A 23,548-nucleotide genomic window follows, 5' to 3' on the forward strand; every position below is an offset into this window, starting at 1 on the left:
TCATTAAGTCGTTCCAACTATGTTTTCACCCTGACTCTACTAAAATCACTCGTGACAAGGTCACCATCTTGCCAGAGCCTGTGGTCAATTCTCAGTCCTCGTTCTCTATTCTTCCCATTTGAAACACTTTCTTTTGTTTCTATTTTATATCAGTGGCTGCTCCTTCTCCACCTCCTTTGCTGCGCCCTCTTTCAAAGGTCTAAATGGAGGAGTGCCCCAAAAATCGATCCTCAGGCCACTTCTCCTATCTGCTTTCTTCTATCTGCATGCCTTCCTTAGATGATCACATTCAGACCCATGGATTTAAACTTCAAGTAAAGACACCCAGGTGGACATCAGGCCATAATCTCTCCCTGACTCCAGGGGTACATATTCAGCTGCCTTCTCAACATCTCAAACTGGAAGAATAACAGACATCTCAAACTTAAAATATTCAAAACAGAAACTCTTAATGTCTACTTTCCAACCTGCTCTTATCTTTCCCCCCTCAGTAAACTGTGCTTCCATTCACCCAGCTATTCAAGCTAAGATCCTTATCTCCTCCTCTGATATCACTCTTTCCCACTTACTCCACTTATACTTCCATCAGCATGTTCTTTTTGGCACTACCTTCATACATATCACAAGTCTAACAGCTTCTTACCATCTCCTACCCTTGCCTTTCTTATCCAAACCACTGTTATTTCTAGTCTGAACGGCTGAAATTGCCTCCGTATCAGTCCTTCCTGCTTTTGTGCTCAACCAGAGGGATCATTTTAGAACACAGAGCAGACTACAGCTTCCAACTTGTCTTAATGATTATATTATCGGGGCCTTGCCTGACTCTGATCTCATCTCTTGTTACTTTCCCCTCCCCTTCCCTGTTCTAGCCATAATGGTCTCCTAGTTATTCCTCAAATATGCAAAGGTAGCTTTTTTCTATCTGCTCATTAAGTCATTCCAATCACGTTTTCTATCTGCTCAGATTGCTCTTCCCCTAGAGAGTTACATGGCTTGAGCCCTTCATGTCTCTCCTTAAATATCACCTCCTCGAAAGTCTTCCCTCATTGGTCTACTTCTCTGTATGCATGTTATACTTCAGTAAAATTTACTTAAAGGAAGAAAGAAACAAAGGAAGAAAAGAAAAAAGACTAATGAATGATCTTGTTTAAGATGTCTAACTTTGGGGCCAGCCCTGTGGCGCAGTGGTTAAGTTCGCACGTTCTGCTTCAGTGGCCCGGGGTTCGCCAGTTTGGATCCCGGGTGCAGACCTAGCACCACTTATCAAGCCACGCTGTGGCAGGCATCCGACATATAAAGTAGAGGAAGATGGGCACGGATGTTAGCTCAGGGCCAGTCTTCCTCAGCAAAAAGAGGAGGATTGGTGGCAGATGTTAGCTCAGGGCTAATGTTCCTCAAAAAAAATAATAAAATAAAATTAAAAAAAGATGTCTAACTTTGAGTCAACAATTATTATGGCCAAATGTTTACTGACTAAACTGATATTATCTTATTCACTTGGAACCTCTGCATTTCATTGTGTTTTTTATTATTAATGGCATTTAGTTGTAAATGTCATTTAATTACCTAAATGTAAATAAGAAAATAAGTTAAGAGAAGAAGGGCATGTTTTTCTTTCCTTTGGTAGAAAATGAGTCAGGAGATAGAACATTATAAACAGTGGGGGCACTAAAATAGCTTATTGTTACAAAATAAGAACTTCTAGCCTAAAATGAGTCTCCTCAGCCAGACCTGAATATACAAAGAGTAAAATACAAAATGATAATGTACGTCTCTATGTAAAGAATTTCAAGGATCTTTTTTCAACAAGAGGTTCAAAGACAGATGAAAATAGCAGAGGGGCAGAAGCTAAACCAAGGGATCATTCTCCCTACAGGTTCTCACAATTCAATACATACATACACACATGGAAAAAAGCAAATAAGAATCCAAGGATCTAAGGATCTATCTTCTAGAGTAAGTCATATGAAACTTTAGTTGTTGATAAAACATATTATTACGTCAAGTATATTTTTTGTAGTCTTTTATTTCCCATTTAAAAATTTATGAGGAAGTTAAAAAAAGATTTCTCTGACCATAACTGAAACAGCATTCCCATCCCACCCCATTCTCTATTCCCTTCCTCTGCTTACTTTTCTTCAGAGCACTCTCTTATTACCTGACATTCTATTTTCCATTGATCTACAGTTACTATGTTTCTCTTATTACAAGGTAAATTCCATGGGGACCAGGACTCTCTTAGTTTTGTTTACCACTCTATCAATAGTGTCTAGCACAGTGCCCAGCTCAGAGGTCAGTCTATCTGTTTGATCTATAAATGCAAAAGAAGAAAGCAACTGAATCAAAATATAGATAGAATGGCTGTCAGGAAGGAACAAAGGGAGAACCTCTCCACCCCATGCCCCCTTCAAAGGGAGAGAAAAGCAGAGAGAACAACAACAAAAAAGAAGAGTGGTAAATGAGATAAAGTAGTTCTGTTAGCATCGCCAGCTAAGACCTTAATTGCTCCCCAGGTCTCAGACCTTTTCTCCTTAAACCATGGACCTTCATAGAGGGCTTTCTAAACAACATGACAAGGGTGCGACTCATGAATAATCAGTCGCATGGTTTCCTCTGTGCCGGGAGCCGCCCACCAGTCAGCTAAGCCTCTATCCAAGGACAACGGTCTGGGAGAGAGATGAGGGAACGCAGGGCGGACCCTCAGAAGATGGCGGTCGGCCGCTCCTGATCCTACTCATGCTACTAATCTTAGCAATATTGCTCTTGCTGTTCTTTTTCTGTACATGGGGATATGTGGGGAAGATCTCTCCAAGCAAGGGAAAGGAGCTGATGTAACCTGGCCTTCTAGGGAAGGTTGAGGGGAACAGCAGCCCGAAGGGAAAAAACCTTCTGACCCGCTCCTGGAAAGGCGGAAAAGGAGCTTGGACAGCCCTCAAGGAGGAAGGCTTCTAATAATCAGCCTCAAAGGAGAACATTCCCTCCTCAGGTCCTTCTAGGAGGTAGATATTATCCTAGGCCTGTTAGGACAGGAGGTAAATGGTGGCACCCACCCAGGAGCAAAGATATGCAAAAGGTACACTCTCCTAAAACAACTCATGATCCTGATAAAGTTGCAGAAAAATATCATAATATATTGACACAGAGGAACTGGGATTATGATGAGGATTGGGAACCCTATAAAATAGTTAATGGTAAAAGAGAAACCCCAAGCACTGTGCCTGCGTGGCTTTCGATCAGACAGAGCTGGGGGCCTATGTGTACTTGGTCCCCTTATACTGTGTGATACTTCTGCTTTCGTTATTACAGGAATAAAGATAGAGGCTTAGGGCCATTCGACCCATAGGGAACTGAATCTAGACGTTACACCCCGTTTTGCAATCAGTCTTAGACATCTAGACGCCTAGTAGATATATAGAAAAGGTCAATACCTATAATTAACAAGGGTTGCTTGCTTCTCATACACATACTGTGTAATATTATAACAAGATATGCTTATGTACCCATTTTGTTTGCCAAAATTATGTACTGGGATAATTCCATGAAATCATAAATGCGTGATCTGGACCCTATATAAGTGCTTGAATGCTTTGAATAAATCAGACTTGGAAACCTCACTTCCAGTCTCACTGCCTCTCATTCGCCAACACCGTCCATCCCTCAGGAAACCTGGACTCTGCTGGAGCTGGACTCCGGGCACCTCTGGTGATGGCTTCCCCCTGCCCAATTGGCCCTCACTCACCTGGATATCGTCTTTTTCCTTTCCTCACAACTTTCCAGGGCTCTTTTCCTTGCTCCAATAAAGAAATTACATCTGGTTTAGAAATGAAGCAACCTGGTTAGAAAAAAGGAAATGTAAGGTGATAAGGAAATAAAAAATAAATTCAAAAGCACTTTGATTCAGTGTTGGTTAAACTTTTAATAAACTATAGGTCAAATGGTAATTGATAAAACCTTTAGAACACAAAACGGAAAGATGGTTAAAAAACATTCACATTAAGGTTACAGAATAAATGGAGAATAGAGAGGGAGGGAAAAAGTTTTATTTTAATTTATATTCATAAAAGTACTCCTTCTTGAGAGGCAATAGTGGCTGAGAACACAGACTGCCTGGCTTCAAGTCCTGCCTCTGCCACATCCCAGTTGTGTGACCTTGGACAAGTTACCTCTATGCTTTACTTTCCTCATCTATAAAATACGGATAATAATTATACATATTTTACATGATTGTTGTGAAGGTTATATTAATATATATCTATACCTCAACATTGCCTAGAATATATACTAAGCACTATATATATTTTATTAGCTATTATTTATTGTTATTGTTATTTTGCTGAGAGGAAAACAAGAAGCTTCCTGAGGCATTTATTGTTATTTCTTAGGATATTCAGACAATGTTAAATGCAAAGTTCTTGGATTTTTTCTTTTTTTCTGCTGAGGAAGATTCACACTGAGCTAACATCTGCTGCCAATCTTCCTCTTTTTTTTTTTTTGCCTGAGGAAAATTAGCCTTGAGCTAACATCTGTTCCAATTCTCTACTTTTTTGTATGTGGGACACCTCCACAGCCTGGTTGGTGAGTGGAGTAGGTCCACACCCAGGATCCAAACCCAGGCTGCCAAAGTGGAATGCACAGAACTTTAACCACTCGGCCAAAAGGCCAGGCCCAGTTCTTGGATTTTTAACTTTCAATCATAAAAGTAGATAAAAGTGAATCTGCTTGTTTATTAACAAAAGGAATGAGTTCTTTTGAATTGTAAATAAATCCTGTTGATCCAACTTACCACTACAATAATTATGTGTTCTTTTGATAGTCAGAGAAAAACCAAGACACAGAGTGTAGCTATTTTCCCTACAGGTATATCAAAAAACAGCAAAACACCTAGAGCAATTCTGAGTTCAAACACAAAATGAAACCTGGTTTCTTTGACGTTGGTAAGGCTGTAAATCCCCCAGGTTTCAAATTCAGCCTTTTCATCATTAAGGAAGGCCTGAAGGCCACTTAAGGATGAAGATGAATATGCTTACTGGAGGTGCTCAATTCCAAAGAAACAAAGTTCAAATCATTCGCTTGAGAACAGGGAGCAGAAATCTACATAATTTCTTGACAGATATTCCTGAAATTTCCAGAGAAGAAAGCTGGTATTCCAGAAAACAGAGTCTAAATTACTAGAGGCAGATAACTTTACCCAATGAGACCAAGTTGCTGTAGTTCTCCAACATTACATCTCTGTACAAGGCCCTCTGTTCCAAGTCCAGGTACTCCCACTCCTCCTGAGAGAAGTCTATGGACACGTCACTGAACATCACTGATCCCTGAAATGAGATATACTATGTATAATACAATTAAAATTCAGGAAAATTTGCTTTAAGATGGAAGGAGAAAAGATAGAAGAGATACTGCAGGAAACAGACCACATAGCAAGCAAACAGGCTTGGGCCAGAAGCCTGTAACATAGTGAGTTAGGAAAAGAGTGTGCCCCAAGCAGCATGCCTATATGTTCTCGAAGGATCCTGCTGCTACAGACATAACCTCTTGTGTCCTCTGGCATATCTTAATTATCCAAACGTGTGGGAAAGAAAAAAAGACAATGAGTTTTCCAATTAAATGCAATACTGTATATAAACCTCCTGGCTGCTAAGTATCTCCCTCATAAATTCTCAAGAAATGTGAGTTTTTCTACCCTTTCCCCTTATAGAACAGATTTTTAAAAAAATTTTCCCTACAATTTTTATGTTAGAAAAGGATCTAAATACAATTAAAGAATTTCTCCCAAGTTCATCATTGAAACAGATATCATAAGCATTTTCCCATTTATGACAGATTCTTTAATTAACTTAAAAAAACCCAGGTTGTATAATAGTCTATGCAATGGATATATGAGATGATCATTCTTCTATACTTAAATATTTTTGGTATATATAAAACATTTAAGGTCCTCCTCAATTCTGAGAGTCTACAACTACTTATATATCTGCATGATCTTCTTACTGGCTATCATTTTCTATCCCTCACTGCATGCATTCCTCGTTTCCTGAGGCAGAGGATACTGATGTAGGTTCTGGATACTGGTGATCAAGAATCACAAAGATGTCATTTTAGACCAGCACATCCAATTCACCTACAAATGGAACCCTGCTCCTCGTGGATAACTCTTAGGGATTCCCAGAAAAGATCCCTGATCTCTCTGGAGGCAACATCCAACCACGTCCCTACCCAGTCTTAAAAGCCTCACAAAGTATGAGATCTCATCATATACGGAGGCTGAGGCCAACCAAGAGCAAATCTTATCTTATATACTTGGAAAACTCAAATCCAGAAAAGTACAGAGTTTTCCCATGAGTAGTCAAATGAGGCCACCCTCTCTCATCAACTCACAGGAGATGGTCAAACATCTCCCTCAAGGGATTTCACTTCTGTTTCACTGCAGCTGTTAGCAAAAGATCAAGGACATACGAAAGAACTGAATGATTTGTTCCATGGATACACGAACAATGACTGAAAAAAAGAGGACTCATAGGATAGACACTGTGCTATTTAGCCTCATCCCTCACTGGATTTGAACGAACTGGGAGAAGAGTATTAGATGCGGCTCTGATTGGTAGAAAGTTTCAGGATAAAGAAATGTTCATAGGACCTTAACGATGACTATTTCCAGGAGAAAGAAAGAGTGACTTACATGGGCCATGGTTTAGAAATTCAAGAACTGGTCAGTCCTCCTTGGGGTTTACTTGCATGGAGAAGCAGAGTCCATAGAGGCCAAAGCTAGGGGGAGAAAAAGGAGGCCATGAGATCAGACAGGCCTCAGAACTCCCAAAATGACTTGAGCTAGTATGTCCTTTCCCCTCCCTTGACCTTCCCACCACACACACCCACACACATCAACACACATACACACATACACACTGAGGGAGATTTGAGGGAGTCTGGACAAATCTAATCCCTACTCATAAATTTCAGGGCTGATAAAGGTCCATATCATCTAAACTAGAATTTCTTTAAAAGAAAGGCCTGCTTGGATTCATCACATACAAAGAGAGAAGTTCATAAGAACCAACCCTGGCATCCATTACCATTGCAAAACCGCTGCACTGGCAGCCGTGCCTGCCTGCAGCCAGAACAGTAACTCCCAGAATTTTGTGTGCTCATCAACCATTTTCAATGAGAATCATCCACATTGCTTTCCAAAATGACTATCATTTGCCGTTCTCTTTCTCACAACCTAGTCTAAAGAGGTGTGGATTCACGCTCTCAGCAGGCAGACAATAATACATATCTACTTAGCAAGAACTTTCACATGATGCCTATTTTATATACAGTAACTGTAGCCTGAGGATTGCCATGTAGTATAGTAATTATCCCCTCCATGCAATGGATCAGAAAATTCACACTAAAAGAAGTAAAATCACTGCAGAAATTTAGTTAATAACTGGTATACCTTACAGGTATACCAAAAAACTGGTAAAGCTGCATCTAGAATCCTTATTTTTCTAACCACAGAGTCAACTGTCATTCACCTCTAGCGCTTGGCTCTGCAACCAAGAATCTCTTGTCCCAATGAGAGAACCATGAGCACGCATGACTCCCTAAAAAATAGAAATTAACACATCAAATCGCCAAAAGATATTAAACCTCACTTTGAGTACTGATGCCCCTATTAGCAAGTTTGTGAGGAAATGAGCATTCTGACTTGCATACTTTGTAAATTTAAAAGTACGTACAAGCAGCATTTAAACCATGCAAACCCTCTGACTCAGAAATTCTAATTTCAGAATTAGAGAAAATAATTACTCAGGTAGACAAAGATGTAAGATTGTGCTGACATTATTATTCATAATGGAAAAAAGCTGGAAAGAACCTAAATGTCCTTCAGTAGGAAATAGATTAAATAAATTATAAAGCATCCACAGAGTGAAAAAACTTGTCATTTAAAAATAAGGACGTGGGGCCCTGCCGGTGGCGCAGCAATTAAGTTCGCACGTTCTGCTTCTCAGTGGCCCGCGGTTCGTGGGTTCGGATCCCGGGTGCGGACATGGCACCACTTGGCAAAAGCCATGCTGTGGTAGGCATCCTACGTATAAAGCAGAGGAAGATGGGCATGGATGTTAGCTCAGGGCCAGTCTTCCTCAGCAAAAAGAGGAGGATTGGCAGTAGTTAGCTCAGGGCTAATCTTCCTCAAAAAAAAAAAAAAAAAGAGGACATAGATCTTTAATTGGAAAGATGGAAATATGTTACTACATGTTGTTGAGTGAAGAATGCAGGGAACAACGGTTGTGAGTAGTGTGATGCTGCTATGGCAGGGCAAAGATAACTGTATGTATATACGTATTTGTCTACGTGCAAAGTAATCACTAAATGCTAAACATCAGAAAATATATAAGGACATGCAAAATATTCAAGATATGTTGTCTTTAGAAAAATAAAATAAAATGGATGCTATGATTACATTTGTAACGTATACACATATATCAGCATACAGAGGCACTAATAGGCAACAACAGATAGAAAAAAATCTGCAAAGGTTGCTTATTTCTACATGGTGATCTTTTAGTTTTTTTTAAAGATTGGCACCTGAGCTAATAACTGTTGCCAAGCTTTTTTTTATTTAAAAAAAAATTTTTTTTTTAAAGATTTTATTTTTTTCCTTTTTCTCCCCAAAGCCCCCCAGTACATAGTTGTATATTCTTTATTGTGGGTCCTTCTAGTTGTGGCTTGTGGGATGCTGCCTCAGCGTGGTTTGATGAGCAGTGCCATGTCTCCACCCAGGATTCGAACCAACAAAACACTGGGCCACCTGCAGCGGAGCGCACGAACTTAACCACTCAGCCACAGGGCCAGCCCCAAATCTTTTTTTTTTTTCTTTAATTGCCCTTTCTCTTCAAATCCCCCCCGCACATAGTTGTATAGTTTAGTTGTGGGCCTTTCTAGTTGTGGCATGTGGGACGCCGCCTCAACATGGCCTGATGAGCGGTGCCATGTCCACGCCCAGGATCTGAGCCAGTGAAACCCTGGGCTGCCGAACCGGAGTGCACGAACTTAACCACTTGGCCATGGGGCCGGCCCACCACATCGCGATCTTAATTTTCTTCTTTTTGCTTATATTTACTTCATAATTTTATATGGTCATATATATTCTTGAAATATATTTTTAAAATTTTGTAAACAAAAAACTTTTCTTCAAATAGGCGAAAGAGACTCACTTTTCAAAGCAGTCATCCCTTGAACTTGGAGAAAAAAGCTGCTCTGCTTTTATTTATTTCAGCTCCCAATAACTGAACCAACTCTAGGATTTGCAAGTTTGTTCATGTATGTTGGAATTTTGCCTAGAAAAGAATGGTTAAACCTCTCCAACTAATGCCTTGTTTCATCCCTGCTGCCTCTCATAACTTCTTGAATGATGCATTTATTTTGTTTCTTTTTTTTTTAAAGATTGGCACCTGAGCTAACATCTGTTGCCAATCTTTTTTTTCCTTCTTCTTCTTTTTCTCCCCAAAGCCCCTCAGTACGTAGTTGTATATTCTAGTTGGAGGTCCTTCTGGTTGTGTTATGTGGGATGCCACCTCAGCATGGCTTGATGAGTGGTGCTCAGTCTGCGTCCAGGATCCAAACCAGCGAAACCCTGGGCTGCCAAAGCGGAGTGCGTGACCTTAACCACTAGGCCACAGGGAGGCCCCTATTTTGCTTCTGAACCAGTCACTTTAGACACATGTCCTCCAAAGAGCTACTGAATCTTCTTGTCCTATTTGGTCTCACTTTGCATCAACATCATGAGAATGAAAACTGTGAGGCATAAAGCTTATTTCGTAAAATCCATTTACCTCGAAGGAAATCCCATGGGTGCAGGCATTTGGTCACAACCTGACAGTGCTTGCTGTAATCAGAGAGGTCTCCTTCCCAGAACTCCCAAGCCATGCCATCTGACTTCTTCGATGACCTTTATCACACTTGTCTTTGTGTTATTCCTGAGAGGTGTATCTAACTCAAAAGATAATATCTATCTTGAAAGATAATAAGCAACTTAAGGATAGCAACCATGTCATTTTACTCACTAGCACAGTACTAGTACTAACACAGGATCTAGCATATTGTGAGTACTTTATAAGTGTCTGATAATTCAACCTAGAAATTCCATTCCTAGGAATTTATCTTTCTGAAATATTTGTAAAAGTACACAAAGAGATATCTGCAAGGAAGTTCATCAAACAATAATTTTTATAACCAAAAGTCAGAATACCTAACAGTAAGCAACAAGCTAAATAAACTATGTTTCACTATATGAAGGCATATTATGCAATTATTAATAATGATGATGATATTGGTTCATATTAATTAATGAAGGAAGAGATCTACAACAAATTGCCAAGAATGGCAGGTAGACTAAAAAGAATATGCGCAATGTTGGAAGGCGGCTGTCTCTCATATATGAAGAATACAGGCTTTGTTGTCAGGATCCAGGACATGAATCTAAGCTCTGACAGTTATCAGCTAGGAGACTTTGGACATGTTACTTCATTTTCAGTGCCTCTGTTTCCTCATAGATAAACTGGAGAATAACAACAGTATCTATCTTACAGGGCTGTTATGAAGGCTAAATAATATAACACATCTAAAGCACTTAAAATGGCTTACTATAAGCACTGAATAAAATACATTTGCCTTATTCCATTAAAGAAAATTATTTTTAATAATTTTTAATTAAAAACTTTTTGATAAATTATATTTAATAATTTTCTTCAATAATTTTAATACTAGGATGCTGTTTTTCTTTTTCTTTATAGGAAATTTTTTGAGATTTTTCTGGACTGCTCTTTCTTACAACATTAATAAATTTTAGAACTAGGCTTGAGAATGTAACTTTTCTTAATAATATTAGCAAAACAGATTCACAAAAATCCAGAAGTTAGAAGTAGAGCAAGGCCTCTCTTGCTCTCTATCCCTAGCAGCTGCGAGGAGACACCATTCAGCATCACAAAACTCAAGAAATTTGATTTGATAAGGTGTCATATTGAACACATTAAAACGTTTCAAGGTCTTCTGTATAATGTCTAAATATTTATCACTACTACTACTCTTTTTCCCCTGTTATTATAAATCTGTACTTGGAAGTAAATTTGAACCACTAAAAAAAGTTTCTAACTCTGAAGAGATATAAGAACTAATAATTATTTGTTAATTAACAGTAATTTGTTGCTCTGCTAATTGTTTTAATCAATGTCTCCATAATCCTAAAATGTATAAATTCTTGAAAAGTTTTTCAAACTAGAGGGGCACCACTGCACTCTGTACAGGCATAGCAATATAATAAATCTTATGACTGCACTGGATTTCTTTTTCAAAGTGTTGGAGACTCTTTACTTCCTTAAATAATCAATTTTTCTGATTCTATTTTGCAAAGCAAACATATGTACACAAGTGCACAGAAAAATATTTGGAAAGACAATCATCAAAATAGTAATATTCAGGGGGCTGGCCCCGTGGCCGAGTGGTTAAGTTTGCGTGCTCCGCTGCAGGCGGCCCAGTGTTTCGTTGGTTCGAATCCTGGGCGCGGACATGGCACTGCTCATCAAACCACACTGAGGCGGCGTCCCACATGTCACAACTAGAAGGACCCACGACGAGAATATACAACTATGTACCGGGGGCCTTTGGGGAGAAAAAGGAAAAAAATAAAATCTTTAAAAAAAAAATAGTAATATTCATTAAGTCTGGATGGGAGGACGATGGGCAATTTAAATTTTCTTCTTTATAAGTTCCTTAGTTCTCTGTATGATTTTTTCTTTTTACAATAAACTTGCATTAATTCTATCATCAGAAACAAAAGTTAAACTATTTCCATACAAATCAAACAAAAAAGAGTTGAGGAGAGGGAATATCTTCTAGTTGTTAAGAGAAATGTGAGACTATAGGCCTGTGACATGAGTAGGTTCTGCCAAAAAAAAAGAGAAAAAATTTGCATGGCAGAAATAAATAAACACTCATCAATTCTTGTACTGTTCTTCAACAAAACAATGAGCTTCCTTCACTATCTTCTGTGCCTGAACACAACCAAAGTAAGCAGCATTCCCAAATTATACCAAACTATACAGAACACTATTTGGTACAAATAGATGTTTTATCTCTGCCTTTCTCCACTGAATAGTTAAAGTTCCATATTAGATATAATCCTTGTAAAATGTCTTAAAAATCCTGAGTTTATTAAAAGGGATTCATACATAACTAAAAATTTCTTGAGTCATCTTGTTCAAAACTATGATTATTGCTTAAAATTGATCATCTACCTTTTTCCTTTCTCATGATTCACATAACGGCATAAAACTGCATCACATGGATTTATTGTGATTTATTTAATAATTTCCTATTATTAGACACTAATTTTATATAAGGTTATCTCAAAGAACACTCTGAGATATTACAGTCTTTGATTCTAGGCCAGTGGATCTGAATCTTTTTGGGTCATGTTTGATAATCTCATTAAATTATGGACTTTCTCTCCAGAAAAATGGCATATTAACAAATATCTACAACAATTTTACATATAACTTCAAGGGGTTTCTGGATCTCTGAAAGCCCCAAATGGATTTAAATTACCTTTGGTTAAGAATTCCTCAATATCCAAAACATATAAAGAACACATACAACTCAACAACAAAAAGCCAAACAATCCAAGTAAATAATGGGTAGAGGATCTGAACAGACATTGTTCCAAAGAAGACAGACAGATGGCCAATACGCATATGAAAAGATGTTCAACATCACCAATTATTAGAGAAATACAAATCAAAACCACAACAAGATATCACCTCACTCCTGTCAGAATGGCTATTATTAAAAAGACAAGAAATAAGAAGTGCTGGAGAGGATGTGGAGAACAGGGAACCCATGCACACTACTGGTGGGAATGGAAATTGGTGCAGTCACTATGGAAAACAATATGGAGATTCCTCAAAAAATTAAAAATAGAAATACCATATGATCCAGCTATTCCACTTCTGGGTATTTATTCAAAGAACACAAAAACACTAATTTGAAAAGACATATGCACTGCTATGTTCATTGCAACTTTATTCACAACAGCCAAGACTTGGAAACAACCTAAGTGCCCAACAACAGATGAATGGATAAAGAAGATGTGGTGTGCATATATATGATGGAATACTATTCAGCCATAAAAAAGATGAAATCTCGCCATTTGCGACAACATGGATGGACCTTCAGAGTATTATGTTAAGCGAAATAAGTCATGATTTCACTCATATGTAGAAGATCAAAACAACAAACAAGCACATAGATGCAGAGAAGAGACTGGTGGTTACCAGAGGGGAAGGAGGGGGAGGGAGGGCAAAAGGGGTAAAGGGACACATAAGTATGGTGAGAGATGGCAACCAAACTTTTGGTGGTAAACACAACATAGTCTATACAGAAGCTGAAATATAAGGATGTACACTGAAATTTATCTAACGTTATAAACCAATGTTACTTCAGTAAAAACTAAAAAAACCCTGTTCTATACCATTTGAGCATGTCTTTTTTTTAAACTAAGAAGTGCCCATCACATGTGTGTGGTGATGGATTGTAATTAGTCTTTGAGTGGTGAACATGATGTAATCTACACAAATATCAAAATATAATGATATATACCTGAAATTTATATAACGTTCTAAACCAACGTTACCACAATAAAAAAAAAAAGAAGTGCCCATCGCAACTAGCTTGGTATTTTCATTTCTCTTGCTCTACTGGAAGCGGATGGGCAATTTCCCAAAATCACCACAAACAGTTAATGCTTATTAAGTACTTAGGAAATAGCAGACACTGTTCTAAGAACTTTACACATAGTTGTGAAAAGAAAGCTCATAAAAGTAATGGGAAGTATCTGCCAAATGGATATGTGCATATAGGCATTAGGGAGAAGGTGTAGGTATTCACTCACTGGACAGGTCATTTAAGGAGGAGGAAGCAAATGTTCTCATGTCCCCAAAAATAATGCATTTCACAGAACAAGAGGAAATACCCACGCGCCTCGATATTGACTTTCAAGTGGGCAATAGCAACTCATTCCTCCTCTCTCCCTCCTCAGAGCCCTTCTCTTAGGGGATCTGAAGACAACAGGCCCTTCTTGGAGCCCAGTCCAGCCTGGCTAATTAGGGCACGCCCCGACCACACCTCTCCATGCCCCCCCCCCCCCCCCCCACCCACACACACACACACACACACACATCCAGAGTAACGGAAGAGGGAGAGAGTACTGTTGACCCTTCCCAGCATTAGATAAAGGCCAGTCTCACGGAGGTGCAGCTCTGGAATCGGATTTGACAGCACTTCCTGGAGGGAACTGGGTGGTTCCGAAACCTGCAGGTGGACCCTCAGCGCTGTAAGGGTGTGAGCGAGGCCGCGCGCGTCCGCGCGCCCGAGGATGAGGGGCGGCGGGAGTACTCCCAGGAGCCCGCCTGGGGCACGCTCAGTTCCCACACTCGCATCCCAAGATCCGGGCTGAGCCTTTCTGCTGGGAGTCTTTTCTCTGGCGCCCAGATATCTGACGGGGGCCCCTTCTCTGCGGCTGGGCCCGCGTGGCTAGAAGGCAGAGGATGCCGCGTGACGCTAAGGGTCGGAGTCACACACTTCACGGCCACGGCCACCTTCCGTCACACAAGAGGCTCTGCACCCAACTGAGTCACAAACACGCCATCACCCACTAGTCCCGGCCTCACAAGCGCGCAGAGTCCCGATGCCACGCCCCAGCCCCGTCACGCCCCCAGACACACACACGCACACGCACACGCACACACACACACACACAGAGTTACACCACCGCCCTTCTCACGCACACTCGGGCCTGAGGTGCGGGTCTCCCGAGGCTCTACGGTGCCGCAGCGCCTCCCTTCCTTCTCGTCATCCCAGGGCCGCAACACTTTTCCAAGAGATGGCCGGAACCAACGCTCCGAGCCAGCACTGCTCACCTGGGGCGCCGACCCGGTCTCACAAGGATGCCCAGCGGAAGCGACGGCGCAACTGCCCAGTCGAGTCCACAGTCTCCCGGGCCTAACGGGCCGCGCGCGGGGGTTGCTGGGAACTCCGGCTGCACGCACGGAGTGCGCAGGCGCGGCCAGCTCCAGGGGGCGGGACTTCAGTCCGGCCGGTTAGCGGGAGGTCCAGTCCGGCCCAAGGGAGGGCCGCTTTCCTGGCCCTTTGTCCCCGGAAAGTGGCGGCGGGACCTGGAAGGGGGTGGGGCAGGAGCATTAAAGGGGGATGTGGGTAAATGTGACTCTCCGTCGGCCAAGGCGGGAGTGCTGTGCCCAAGGACGGCGCTGTGTGTCTTTGAAGCGGTTCTGGGTGCGATTTTTTCGTTGGGTGTGTCTGGTTTGTGTTTGAGACGGTGGACTGCAGGGACCAGGATGCGGTTTGTGAAGGAGCTTTTACGAGTGGAGTTGTGTGTCGGGCTGTGTAGGACTGAGAATGTTGAGGGAGCCTTTGAGATAATGGGGTGACTGTGAGTGCATGAGATCGTTTCTGTGAACGTGTCTGTAATTGACTCAAATTTTGCAGCGCGGTTCTGGCAGATTTGTTTTCCTTGGGCCTTCCCTGTAGACCGTGGGTGTGAGTCACTCAGTGTGTGTCTGAGGAACGGCGGGCGTGATTGTGTGGCGAGTGTGTGCGCTTCTGGTGTTCCTGCGGGACTGTGACGAGGTGGCTATCTGGATGATTGGATGTGACCAAGAGCCTCACTCACCTCAGTTCCGAAATAGGTAAAGGAATGTTGCATCTTCAAGCAGCATCAGCTTTATTGAAGGATTTGGTTAAAAAAAAGACCCGAATTTTTCTAGAAAATTATATATTTATTTTACATTCAATCACAGCTTTATTATGGAGAAGAACGTCAATAAGCATAACTTTGAAAATAAGATTTCCAAGGAAATTCCTGTTGTGAAGTAGTTGATTTGCTTCTGCCCCAGATTCCCATGAGGGAACTTTCCCTGTTTCTTGGTGTTAAGAGGATTTTGTTGGGAAGATTTAAGAAGCCCTAAACTAAGAAAAAACGCCTTTGCATAAAAAAAAAAAAAAAGGCAGTATAACCAGAGCAGACAACCCAGGATTAGGGAGTCAAATATCTTGGGTTCTAGATCAGGCACTCTTTTATCTTTGTTAAAGGAAGGCAAGAAACTTGTTTAAGATTCAAAGCGTGAGTTCATGCTGACATTACTAATTCGAATATAATGTTACAAGGGTTTTATTCTTACCTTTTATATTTCTGCTTTTCTTTAACAATCTTTTTTCTAGAAATTCTGGTTCTTAGTAATATTATTTATATATTTACATTAGCTTAGAATCACCATAAAAGTGTTTAGAATTGCAATGCCAATATTATTACTAACAATAAAGCTGGTAAATAAAATTTTAGATTATAGTTCTTCTAAAGCAGGGGTTCGCAAACTAAAGCTTGCAGGCCAAATCTGGTGGGCCACCTGTTGTATAGCTAGTGGGTAAAGAATGGTGTCTATATTTTTAAATGGTTAAGAAAAATCAAAAGAATAATATTTTGAGGTGTGAAAATCATACATTTCAAATTTCAGTGTCCATAAATAAAGCTTTATTGGAACATAGCCATGCTCATTTATGTATTGTCTGATGTGGGCTTGGTGAGTCAAGGAGTCAAAAGAAAGATTTCTTGGACTCTCAAGGTCTGGAAGTAGTGCTCTTTTATTCAGAGAATAGTATGGAATAGCATGGGGACAGGACCCATGGGCAGTAAGAGCTGCCCACATGGGCTAAGGGTAGGGCTAAATTTAAGGCATAGGTATGTGAGTTATCTCTTTACAAGACAAAGGAAAGAATATGTAAAAAAAGTCATTAAAATGGTATCAGTGCAGGTGGAGTCTGGTTATTGGGTGGTCCTATAAGTTTAAATAAGAATCAGATCAGATTAAGTAAATTGCTGAAGCCACCACCTTAAATATCATCTTCAGCTAAAGACAAAGGAGGATGTTGGTGGTGAGGGGGTTCAGTTACATGAGGTTACCAGACAAGTACAGCAAACAAGAGCAAGATTTTTATACAGCCTTAAGTCCTTGCCTTCCCCAGTAAGAGTTTCTAGAGATAAGGTCATCCCCCCTTCCTCCTGGTGCAGAGAGGGAGACACCCCCACAGATGGAGACTTCCTTCACAAATGCAAATGTCTCTCATCAAACAGCAAGCAAATTCCACCCTTCAGAGTTTCCTTCCTGTCTGCAGCTTTCAAAAGTAACCAGCCCAAAATAATCCTCATCATTGTCTATGGCTGCATTTGAGCTACAAGGGCAGAATTGAGTGATTATGCAGACAGAATGGCCTACAGAGCCTAAAATACAGTTGATTCTCATTATTCATGGTAGTTATATTCTATAAAGTTGTTGCAAAGACTAATTATGGAACTATTGCTAGTAGGGTAAATACAGGGTTAGCTTCCTGCAAGCATCTGGTCACAACATTTTCATCAAGCAATCAATACATAACCTTGTTTTATGTGTTTCTATTTAAGGACACTTTTTATATATTGTTGATTCATTAACATTGAACTCATGGCCAACAGCACTATAACTCATGCCTGTGAATAAAGCTTATCTAACATATATTTCCTCTGTAAGGCACATCACAGCCTTCTTGCACTTGGGAATACTAGATAGCACTTTAGCATATGCTTGGGGGCCTTTTTAAACAACAAAATCACCAATAAAAAGCAAGAAAATGAGAAAAAAAGTGGTACTAACTTGACTGTGAAAAGGACACTTGTTTACGGTATAAGAGCTAAAACAAGAAGGCAGAAGGTCGCCTTGTTTGACTTCAGCTGAGAACATATGTGTTGGGGGACTCGTTTTTCATTGTTCTTCACATGTCCATGAATGACCACGAAATTGCTGAGTATTGACTTTTAGCAAGTAGGCAAGTTTGCAAATACAGACTCCACACAAAAATGAGGATCAACTGTGTTTACTGTCTGGCCCTTCACAGAAAAAGTTTGTCAGTCCCTGTTTTAGAGTATATCCCCCTTAACTATACAGAGTTTTTAAAAAGTACTTGAAATAATTCTTTTCCCTGTGCTATCAATATTTTCTATAACTGATTGTAACTCATTAAATAAAAATCCATAAACAAGAGAAAATGGAGTAAAATAGAAAAGCTCTTCTTTATAGAATGCCAGCTAATAAGTTTGATTTTACATGGCTTGTGAACTCTGCTTCAAATGTATTTATAATATTTGGTTTTGATGAGGATTTTGTACAGTATGATGTTTTCCTTTAAGTTCAGTTTCATTTCTGTTGTCTCCTCTCATGCCAGCTATCACCTGCAGTTAGGTAAGACAGTGACATCATTAGAAGGGATACATCTTCATGGCATTAAGGCTAGCCATTGGTGGGGTAATGTATCAAGATTTACCCAGCAATACTGAGTTTTCTTTGAAATCAGTCACTGATTCCTTCAGTGCTTGATGTTTGCCTTGTCTGCTAGTGACCAACTTCTCTGCTTCTTTATAGACCCTTGACACTCATGGTGCCACTCGCATTGGGGGAAACAAGGTGCCCAGGGAATAGCTTTTCCAAAGTTGGGCAATGACTGGGTGAATGAGTTTTAATTATGGAAGCAGTACTGGTAGCTTGTGTGCATCCACAAGTGCATTAGCCCTAGGGTGCTGGCTTAAGCCTATGTGCTTGCTGGGTCCCTGTCCAGGGAGGGAGGGTGCTGCTGCATTGGTCACTCCTTAGGTGTACATTGCCTGGAACAAACCTCATATTTGCTTACTAAAGAGTTCTGCACCCAATTCTAATGTGTGTGTGTGTGTGTGTGAGGGAGGGAGTTTCCCCACACCGCCAAGCAATTCTCAGACACCAGCTGTGTGTCCTACAATTCAACTCAATTCTGACACTTTTCTACCTGGAGATAGCATTAGATCCCACAGGTTAGGGACTAAGCCTACAAGACTGCCCCCTCCCCCACTTCAGATGGCAGTCACAAGTCCAGGTTATAACCTATGCTTCTGACTAAGGGGCTATAGATTGGAGGTTCCAATGACCTTCTCCTTGGGTTTGATTAATTTTGCAAGAATTGCTCACAGGAACCTTTTACTTACTGGATTACTGGTTTATTATAAAAGGATATAACTCAGGAACAGCCAGACGGAAGAGATGCATTGGGCAAGGCATGGGGAAGGGGCATGGAGGTTCCCTGCCCTCTCCAAGTGCACCATTCTCCCCAAATCTCCACATGTTCACCTACCCAGAAGCTCTCCAAACCCCATCCTTTTGGGTTTTTATGGAGGTTTCATTACATGGGCACAACTGATTAAATCATTGGCCATTGGGGACTGATCCAACCTCCAGCCCCTCTCCCCTCCCTGGAGGTAAGGGGACTGGGACTGAAAGTTCCAACCCTCTAATCACATGGTTGGTTTTCCTAGCAACCAGAAACCTTAGGTGTTCCAAAAGTCACATCGTTAACAAATCAAGAGACACCTTGATGGCTCTCATCACAGGAAATTCCAAGTGTTTTAGGAGTCCTGGGCCAGAAACAGAAGGAAGGCCAAATATATATTTCTTATTCTAAATCATAATATCACACTTACTCTCCATCATCACGGCTGCCATGAACAGGTAGGCTTGAGTGTGAAGTGCTCCTCAGGACTCTCAGGCTAAGGCATTCTCTTAGCGGCTACAAAGCCTTGGAGAAATTGCAAATGTATTTGTATCTGTACAACAATGTATTCATATATTATGTATTTAATGCAATGAAAGAAAGCAATATAAAAGTTGAACTTAGTAATGGAAAAGGATATGAATAGGCAGTTAATAAAAAAATACAGCTAACAAACACAAATTTAATCAAGTTAGTAAGAAGAAACATCTCAAAAGAAGTGTCAGTTAAAATTAATTCTTTCAAATTAGGCAAAGAAAATTTTAAAAGATGAAGAACACCAAGGGTAGTCATAGAAGTGGAAAACAGTCATGCTCCTGAGGGCTTTTTAGTAATATGTATCAAAAACTACTGACTGAACTTGTAGAAGTTATCTTAAGAAAATAATGAGACAAGTGCACAAAAATATACTTGTTTACCGAGTATTGTTTATAATACTGGAAGTAGTACATGATCAGGGAAGTAGTTAAATTTGGGGGTTCCATATGTAAACTATTAATCTAGACAACATATACTATGTACAGACTTGTCTGCAGAATATATATATAAGTATATATTATTTCCAGATTAAATTAGATTGTGAAAATCACCTAGACCAGGATGACCTTTAGTATGTTCTCAAGGAAAAGGTTACTTCCTAGATGTCCAAAATAAAGGGAAAAAAATAATTTCTTTATTTGATATGTATTATTTGATATGCATTACAAAATCTATTCAAGTAATCGGTATTTAAATGTCACTTCACTTTTTCCTATGTATTATGAACAACACACTTAAAATTATATCGTGAACATTTAATTTATTGCATATGCTTAATAAATATTTTAATGGGTGCATAATACTCTTTTCTACTAGATGAAGCTATGTTTATTTCATACCTACTTACATTTTCCCCTGAGAGGAAGTAGTCTCACTCTTTGTAATATAAGGAAAAGTCATGAGTTAGATATTTGACATTGTTCATAGTCCCTGGAAAGAAAATGTGACTCCATCACCTGCTTGAGTTTTTTTGGGTTCTGAATCCTATCCTGGCCTGCAGTTCGTTTCTCAAATACAGCAACCAACTGCAAAGTTTCATTTTCCAAAAAGATATGTCTGCAGTGCATTCTTTCTCTAGCCTATGGGCTGGAAAGGGGCCAAAGAGGAGCTTGCCAAAGCATAATTAAGGCTTAGGGAGGGTGAGCTTCCTGGCATTTTAGACAAACTTGGGCTACAGACAGAATTTTTGGTTTATCCTTCTTATAAGTAGAGAATAGATTTGTGTTCTTTTGTGAGCATAGACGATGAGTCCAACTCTCTTGTTAGAGAGTCTTCCCATTTCCATGCTCAGGAAACCAGCTCCTTTCTTGCCTATATTTCTCCTCTAATGGAGCTAGGCCAATATGAAGAAAAAGAAAAATGACTTGACTTGATGCCTCTGCTCCTACAAGGACCAGCTATTTTTTGTGTGATACAACTGCTTTCTCAGCCTAAATACCATTCTAGACCAATTGATTCACAAACAAACACATAATCTCAAACTCCTCAGGAATCTAAGTGCAGAGTACAGTTCTACATATGCATAATTAGGCCTGGGTGGTGAGATACCACAGACGGAGATAGACAGAAAGCTCTTCAGTTTGGGACTAGGGATTTCAGGGGGGTGGTGGTGGGAGATTTCAGCAATTGACATCCGAGCTAACATACATAGGGTCTATTTACAGCTATTTAAGGCATCCTTCACTCCTTGGATAGTCGCTGGAGATGGGTGACAACTGGCCGTTCTTCGTGTTCAATCACAAATAATTGTTACCACTCTGCTTCCTTTAGATTTTAATACTTAGAAAAACAAACCACATGTCTTATCTTGTAGAGGAGGTCTGTGACCAAAATTCCCATGCCCCTCCCTGACACCTTATGATGCTGTCGAATAACTCTCCAGGCTGGAGTTTCTCAACTATGGCACTATTGACATTCTGGGTCAGATAATTCTTTGTTGTGGGGGTGCTTTTCTGTGTATTGTAGGATATTTATCAGCATTCCTGGCCTCTTCCCACGAGATTTCAATAGCACCACTTCCTCCACCCCAATGTGACAACCAAAAATGTCTCAGGCCATTGCCAAATGTCTCCTGAGGGGTGGCGTGAGGAGGAGAGGGGGCGTTGCTCAAGTTGAGAATCACTGCTCTTAGGCTTAATTTTTAGGTTACTATGGGGATCTGTGTCTCTCTTAACCAGAAGACCAGTAGTTGAGTATTATTAATTGGGTTATTACCCTCAATTCCTAGCTCTAATTTTCATTAGGAACAGATAACTTGCTATTAGCTAGAAGGACATATCCTGTGAAAACAACTCTGTAATTCTGTCATTTTACCAGAGACCCAAGAGGTGCAGGTACCCAACCAAGACTGAGAAAGCCAAATTTAGGAACATAATGGAGTTTGCTGGGGTTGCAGTTTCTGTCTTCTGTTATAATTTAATTATTGATATATTTTGCTTGAAAAATACATTGAAAAAATTTGGCTTAGTAAGCCCTAAAGCAAGTCTTAAAATTAATTGGTTTTTGTTTGTTTTGTTTTCTTAGAATATTTCTGCACATATTCTGTCTATCCTTTGTATTTTATTCTATGTGGGATGCCTCCTTTGCTAAAATGATAGCTTTGAAGATGTGCTTATGCATTGTACCTTGGTGGGACACAAAACCCCAAAGACTATGTATGTACAGACTTGTCTGCAGAATATATATATTATATATATATAATATAAAATATTCCATTTTTCTCCTGTTACTGTTCTAGGATAATAATTTTGGTTTCTCCTTGGCACAGTCTATACAAATTCAGAAATTCTGAACTGGGCATTGAAAGAAGAGAAGAGAGAAATTTTTTTAAATGTTGTAATCGACATGAGGGAAGAGGACTGAGAGCAGCTCTTTGTCATTTATCTCCCATTGGTTAGCATTCGTTCTCAAACACATAATGTTTATGAAAGATCTATCCCTGTGTGCAAAGGTGTTTGTTTTGTTATTACTTTGGAAACACTGAGCTTGTGTATATTAGTCTAATATTAATTCTTTTTTTACCAACCGACACAAAATTAAAGGACAATTATGTACATACCTTATAATGTTCAGTAAAGTTTTGTACAGCTATGTGGTTAATTAAACACACTTCTCTCTTCACCACATCTTGTTGTTTGTTTCACTTTATTTGGAAAGTGGAACTCTCTAGGATTAATGAGGCACAGGATTCTAAGATATGTACTCTGTGGGAGTGTAGTACATATTTTTTCAAGTTAAAAAAAATCAGTAAACCAGAAAGTTCTAAACAAAGGATCATACATGTAAATCAAGCTTCCCATAGATACAGGTGAAGAAAAGCTGTTTAGTCATGGCTTCTACCTCGTGGGGCAATTCCCACAAAATGTGAAGTAGCCACCCAGAAGAGGCTATAGAGGAGATAGCCAAGGGATATAACAACACTAGGGACATTTACAATTGGAAATTAAAAGACATGCGCATTCTACATGTTGGAAATATTTTTGTCAATGTCATGTTAGATATGAGAGTGTCCACATCAGTCTGAAACCTAATACATGCTTATGCATGATAAGAAATTTAGACACAGCTTAGATCTTATCCACTGAAGATGGGAGAAAAGCCATATTAATGTGATGAATGTCTAGAGGTGTTTGGCTTTCAATCAATGCATTGTAATGCTCCGAAAGCCTTCACAGGGAATAAACCTAATAAATAAATGCAGAGTATGGAAGAATGAAGCCATACAAATATTATAATGTGGTAAATGTTTCCACTGAAGGTCAATTCTTTACACTTACCCAAGTGTATTCATAAGTGAAAAGCTGGGGGCTGGCACATGGCATAGTGGTTAAGTTCGTGCGCTCTGCTTCAG

General features: G+C 39.9%; 1 protein-coding gene across 1 annotated transcript in view; it reads right to left on the minus strand.

Moving 5' to 3' along the window:
- The window catches only part of LOC124250393 (zinc finger protein 184-like), a 59,517-nt gene extending 44,480 nt beyond the window's left edge, over positions 1–15,037 (minus strand). Inside the window, exons 1-4 of the mRNA XM_046682190.1 lie at positions 14,958–15,037; positions 6,680–6,765; positions 5,189–5,315; positions 3,740–3,832 (exon numbers count right to left, since the gene is read on the minus strand). Coding sequence (XP_046538146.1) covers positions 3,740–3,832; positions 5,189–5,315; positions 6,680–6,688 — 229 coding nt within the window. The 5' untranslated portion in view covers positions 6,689–6,765; positions 14,958–15,037. The remainder of the gene's footprint in view (positions 1–3,739; positions 3,833–5,188; positions 5,316–6,679; positions 6,766–14,957) is intronic.
- Positions 15,038–23,548: the final 8,511 nt, after the last annotated feature.

The sequence above is a fragment of the Equus quagga genome, chromosome 13 (genome assembly GCF_021613505.1).
Source record: "Equus quagga isolate Etosha38 chromosome 13, UCLA_HA_Equagga_1.0, whole genome shotgun sequence".
In the NCBI taxonomy this organism is placed as follows: domain Eukaryota; kingdom Metazoa; phylum Chordata; class Mammalia; order Perissodactyla; family Equidae; genus Equus; species Equus quagga.